The sequence below is a fragment of the Engraulis encrasicolus genome, chromosome 14 (assembly GCF_034702125.1).
Source record: "Engraulis encrasicolus isolate BLACKSEA-1 chromosome 14, IST_EnEncr_1.0, whole genome shotgun sequence".
Classification (NCBI taxonomy): domain Eukaryota; kingdom Metazoa; phylum Chordata; class Actinopteri; order Clupeiformes; family Engraulidae; genus Engraulis; species Engraulis encrasicolus.
The window spans coordinates 27,200,647-27,206,646 of NC_085870.1; the positions used below are offsets into that span (position 1 = coordinate 27,200,647).

The 6,000-nt window shown below is 44.9% G+C and overlaps 1 protein-coding gene across 9 annotated transcripts in view; it reads left to right on the forward strand.

The window, feature by feature from the left end:
* LOC134462333 (eukaryotic translation initiation factor 4 gamma 3-like) overlaps window positions 1-6,000 on the forward strand; it is a 109,050-nt gene that overhangs the window by 22,071 nt on the left and 80,979 nt on the right. For 7 of the 9 annotated variants that reach the window (XM_063215291.1, XM_063215292.1, XM_063215293.1 and 4 more), the window contains exon 2: window positions 547-646. In XM_063215291.1, coding sequence (XP_063071361.1) covers window positions 547-646 — 100 coding nt within the window. The remainder of the gene's footprint in view (window positions 1-546; window positions 647-6,000) is intronic. The other 2 variants (XM_063215298.1, XM_063215299.1) reach the window with 1 other exon arrangement.

Below are 6,000 nucleotides of genomic sequence, written 5' to 3' on the forward strand. Positions count from 1 at the left end.
ACAGAGAAGAGGACCCAGGTCTCTGGATGATTTAGAGAGATTCTGCAAAGAGGAATGGCTGAAGATCCCTCTTTCTGTCTTTTCCCATCTTGTGAAACATTATAGGAGAAGATTAGGTGCTGTTTTGTTGGCAAAAGGGGGTTGTACAAAATATTAACACCAGGGGTGCTAATAATTGTGACACACATTATTTGATGTCAAATAATTATTTCTGTATGTGGGATTTTTTCCCCACTGAATAAATGCACTTGTATTGAAGGTTGGATTTTTCTCTTTTTTCCATTAAGGTCCCATATTATTTAGAAAAAAAAAAAAATAATTGGAAGCTAAAAAACACATCTCAACCAGGGGTGCCAATAATTATGGAGGGCACTGTATATATATATTTTTGCCCGTTGCGCGTGGTCATGTGGACATGGCCTAAGCCACATGGCTTTGTCTCAGGGGTCCTAATGGTTTGGTGGTTTCATGCATGCACTGCACTGTGTTTTCCTGGTTGTCCCTCACCCCTTCACCTCGTTTGACCTTAAGTTGACCCCCCTGCAGCGTTGTCCTTAACACGGCCCGTCCCAGGATACCACGCGTGCAGGCCGGCCTGGACGAACGTCTCTTCCCAGCACAGCCCGGGGTGACCGCCGTGTACAGCGTGAGTAACACACACACACACACACACACACACACACACACACACACACACACACACACACACACACACACACACACACACACACACACCTTAATGACCATAATATACAGCGTGAGTGACATACACACACACACACACCAGGATGACCATAACATACAGCGTAATTAACACACACACACACACACACACACACACACACACACACACACACACACACACACACACACACACACACACACACACACACACACACACACACACACCAGGATGACCATAATATACAGTGTGAGTATCACACACACACCGGGGTGACCATCACATACAGTGTGAGTATCACACACACACACACACTAACACGCACAGCCCGGGGTGACCATCATATACAGTACAGCGTGAGTATCACAAACAAACATACACACACACACACAGTTAATATATGGTAGAAGCACACAGTCACATAGACGTCTACCCCAGTCACACACTGATCCCTAAACCAGTCTCGACACATTTAGCCCCCGTGTGAACAGAAGCCTGTGCACTCCCTCACCCGTCAGTTACGCTTGTGTCTACAGTACACACAGGAGCTCTCTTTCACGGCGGCTGCTAATTTAATATTGGCTGTCATATTTACAAGTCCAATATCGTTCCCTGCTACCCCATCCCAACCCTCCAAATGACTTGAAATATAAAATGACAGTCAAATTACTTCACGTTGCCGCAACTACAAAATGGGTTAGAGTCCATAAAGTCATGGGTGAGCGGTTAGGGCGTCAGACTTGCATCCCAGAGGTTGCCGGTTCGACTTTCGACCCGCCAGGTTGGTGGGGGGAGTAATCAACCAGTGCTCTCCCCCATCCTCCTCCATGACTGAGGTACCCTGAGCATGGTACCGTCCCACCGCACTGCTCCCCATGGGGCGCCACTGATGGCTGCCCCCTTGCACGGTGAGGCATAAATGCAATTTCGTTGTGTGCAGTGTTCACTTGTGTGCTGTGGAGTGCTGTGTCACAATGACAATGGGAGTTGGAGATTCCCAATGGGCTTTCTTTCACTTTTTAAACATCACCTAATGCGTACATTACTGTATTTACAATTATTACACGTTTGATTTTATTTTGTTAGTTTTTATTAATTGTAAACTTTAAACAATCCCTTATAATAGGGGTTATGGACATGTCACATGGCATTTAATTGAACCAACTGGAAAAAGCCATTTTCTTCACACTCTCTTCTATGGGGATTCTAGGCAAGTCAGACAAGCCCTGAGAACACTTTGCCATGAACTCAAAATCTGACATGTCTCTTGAGGTTTTAATTGATTTTTCCACCAGTTTTTTTCCAAGAGAATTTGTAAAAACTAAAAAAAGAAAATAATTCAGTACAAAAAATTCAAATAAGGAGTCAATTCTTTTAAACCCAATACTCTGTCTGAGCATACCATTCATGGTGCTAGCTAGACAGTGCAGGAATGTCACCACAGGAAAGGGTTCAGTTTTACGTAATTGAGTTCTACTTCATTAACCTAGTTGTGCTCTTGTCTGTACTATACCATGTGGCTGTCTCTCTCTGTGTCTGTGTCTGTGTCTGTCTCTCTGTCTTTCTCTCTCTCTCTCTCTCTCTCTCTCTCTCTCTCTCTCTCTCTCTCTCTCTCTCTCTCTCTCTCTCTCTCTCTCTCTCTCTCTCTCTCTCTCTCTCTCTCAGCCAGTATCTGACACAGACACACATGCACACTATCGTGAGGCCCTGCATGCTCTTTAGCATGCTCCTAGCACGACAGTCATAGCTTCTGTAACCCCCCTTCTCAATACCCCACCATCACCATTGAGTCCCATCCCACCACCAACCCTCTTGACTGACACACACACACGCACACAGAACATTCCTGCTGTCTGTATTGCCATCCATCACCTTGTGCACACACAGTTGGAAATCCCGGCTATTTCAACCTCCTGTGTTAGCTTTCATTAGCCTAACCGCAGAGGGAATACTTCAGCGTTCCTTGTTAGCGGTCGCTAGCCTGACCACATGCGCAGGCATAATTTTGAGGCAATGTTGCGTTAGCCAAAGTAGGGACTAGCCACAAATAATATAGCCATCCATCCTCTGTGTGCTAGCTAGCCAGTGCTAGTACCTGCACAGCTGTGGCATTTTCCCCACACACTGACAAAGTAGCAGGCCACTTTTAGCTCATCCAGAGGCAGGGCGTTAGTTCGCAGAGCTCTCTTTACGCCAACGCATCCACACACACACACACACACAGACACACACACACACACACACACACACACACATGCACACTCGCACTCACACATTCACTCGCACTCACACACTCACTCGCACTCACGGGATGAGTCATCCACTGGATTCAGATTGATTAAGCCTGGGGGCTTTTCGATGGAGTGAGCGAGAACAGTGGGCAGTCAGTCGCCCTTGCATGCTCTCACAGACACTCGTACTCACACACACGCACACACTCTCTTACACGCACTCACACACAGGCACTCACACACACACACACACACACACACACACACACACACACACACACACACACACACACACACACACACACACACACACACACACACACACACACACACACTACCTGCACCCTGCACTGCACTGCACAGCATGTATTGTCCCACATGCATTTCCTCGCCCCAAGCTGATTGTGCGATGGTGTGTTTGAATGGATGCTAATGCCATGCTCCACATTACTCTAAGTGGGTGAAACATCTGACACATTCCAGTGTATTGCACTATTACGCCACTCTGTTTCCTAAAATGCACTAGGGCAATGACCTGGCCTAACAGTGATTGTAGTGTAGTTCCCTTCAAGTCCTTGTTTGGGTAGATATACTGTAGATTTAAAACTGTAAGGAGTTTTTCAGACGCAGAGAACGTACATCCACACATACATTTACACTCAAGTGTGGGTACACGCGCAGACATTATTTTACATACATATCTCTTAGCTGACTTGTATATCCAAAGTGGCAATTACAGTTATTATTACAAGAATCCCTGGAGCAATGTGGGGTTAGATGTCTTGCTGAAGGTACTTCAGCCAAAAACAAAAGCACAGGTTGAATTTAAAGCTTGAAATCTCTGATTCAAAGACCACCTTGCTAACCATTCTCTCACAGCTGCCCACAGACAGTGGCGTGTGTTGTTTTTTTGTCTCACACAGAATGTCTTTAAGGCAAAGTTAACTGGTTTTAACTAAGCAGTGATTTATCTGTGTTACGATCATCAACAACCCTGTAGTGTTTCCAAAGCTTTGTTGCCCTATGCTTCCATCTTAAGTGTCCTCTGCCAACCCACAGGCTTTTGTGTCATTTTCGCACAGACCCTTAAACAATTGTCCTCACACTAGGGCTGCACAATATATTGAAAATGTATCGAAATCGCGATATCAAGAGTGGCGATATGCGTATCGTGAAAATGACTTAATTATCGCTAACAAGTAAAACATTTCTGTGCAGTCCAATCCCTATCTGAATATCAACAAATGCACAAGAAGCCCGCCATGACCAAAGCCACGCGCCCCACACAGACCGACAAATTAGTGACAAGAAAAACACTTGGTTATATTTCTAAATATCATTACCGAGGTATTGCATGCCGTGTATGGATTTTTTTTTCTGATATCGTGAAGCCCTATCTCACACTTTCCACAAACTCACACACCATACACATTCTCCTTTCTTTCCTCGTTGCTACTCTGCATCCTGTATGCTCGTGTAGAGCAAGTGAGCTTAGCCTACATATGAATACCCAAGCCTCCCTCAGCTGGCTGGCAACGATAGGCACGTTGGCATTTCTTCAAAGTATTTCCCCCCTCCACAAGAGTTAAATCCTCTCTACCTAAACTGATTTGGACCTGGTTTTGCCATTGGTCTCTGTGTCTTGTTACTATGCCCAGATATGCTATTTCATTATATCGTTTCATCCAATATTCTAACCAGTACAACAAAGGCTGATTTGATTATCATTTAGAGCCGCCACTCTCCTCTCCTCAGTCACAATTTAATCTGGAGCTTCTCATATTTGTTTACCGGTGGCACAGATAACTGTAGCTGTTGGATTCATACACACACACACACACACACACACACACACACACACACACACACACACACACACACACACACACACACACACACACACACACACACACACACACACACACACACACACACGCGCACAGCCCTGACATTTGCATGAGGTTTCACAGTGATGGTTTTTCATATCGCTGCGGTTTCTGGGAGGTCAGCATGATTCATCGCTGCCAGCGCTTGGTGGGTTCGGGCGAGAGGGAGGGAATAAAAAAAAGAAAGAAGAAAGTGTGAGATTTTATCTGGCACAGGTGCAACAAGGTGTGAAAAGAAATGGGCGTCTTTGTTAACCTCATTTGATAGGCCAAGCACACTGGTGTTTAGTGTGTGTAGTGCATATTTGGGTGTCTGAACATGCTTGTGTTTCTGTGTGTGTGTGTCTGTGTGAATCTGGTGTGTGTGTGCATTTCAAATCTAAATTAAATAACCATGTGATGTCCAGTCACCCATTAGTGATACCACATGTGTGATTCAGGTGGGTGGTGGTGTGGCTCACCTGCAGTGAGTGTGAACTTGAAACTGACTCACACCTGCCCCCCGGAACAGTCGCAGGCTTAACTACGGAGAAGTCCTTAACTAAGCTCAGCTCAGCCAGCACTCTTAACAACAGGTGACACTTCCCATAACCCTTCGGCCCCCATCTCTCCTATCTGCACAGTGCCAGGCCTCCACTAAATTAGCACCTTGCTCTGCTACACACTGTGTCGAATAACACTGACACTAATAGGCCATGAACTTCCAATGCTGCAATGGAAGAGTTGAAGGCTTCTTTGTATTCGTGCTCCATGAATACCAGTGTTGGCTGCAAAATGTTCATTAGTCGAGGTGGTGGGAGTTTGGCCGGCATCAGAGACGCCTGACTATCAGCATGGGAAAGGCGGTGCTGTGCGGTTTTCAATGCAATGGGATATGAAAGCATTTTAGAAATTACAATCTCAACACACAAGAATTACAAAGTCAACACAGAAAACCACCCTGTTTATAGCTATAACTTGCTTTAACTGTAAAGTTCTGTAGGTAAATCGTATATACTATATACTAATGTGGAAGAGCAACTGTTCCCTTTAAGTTTAAATTTGGAAATCATTTCATTTTTAAAGGTACACTGTGCAGGAAATTGTCAAAAACTGCCAAATTTGATCTTTTCATGAACGTTTACTCAGGAATAAACAAATATTTTCTATTATGGCCCATTTTTGCAGCTAAACATGTCTATTTCTTGACATTCAAAAAGGC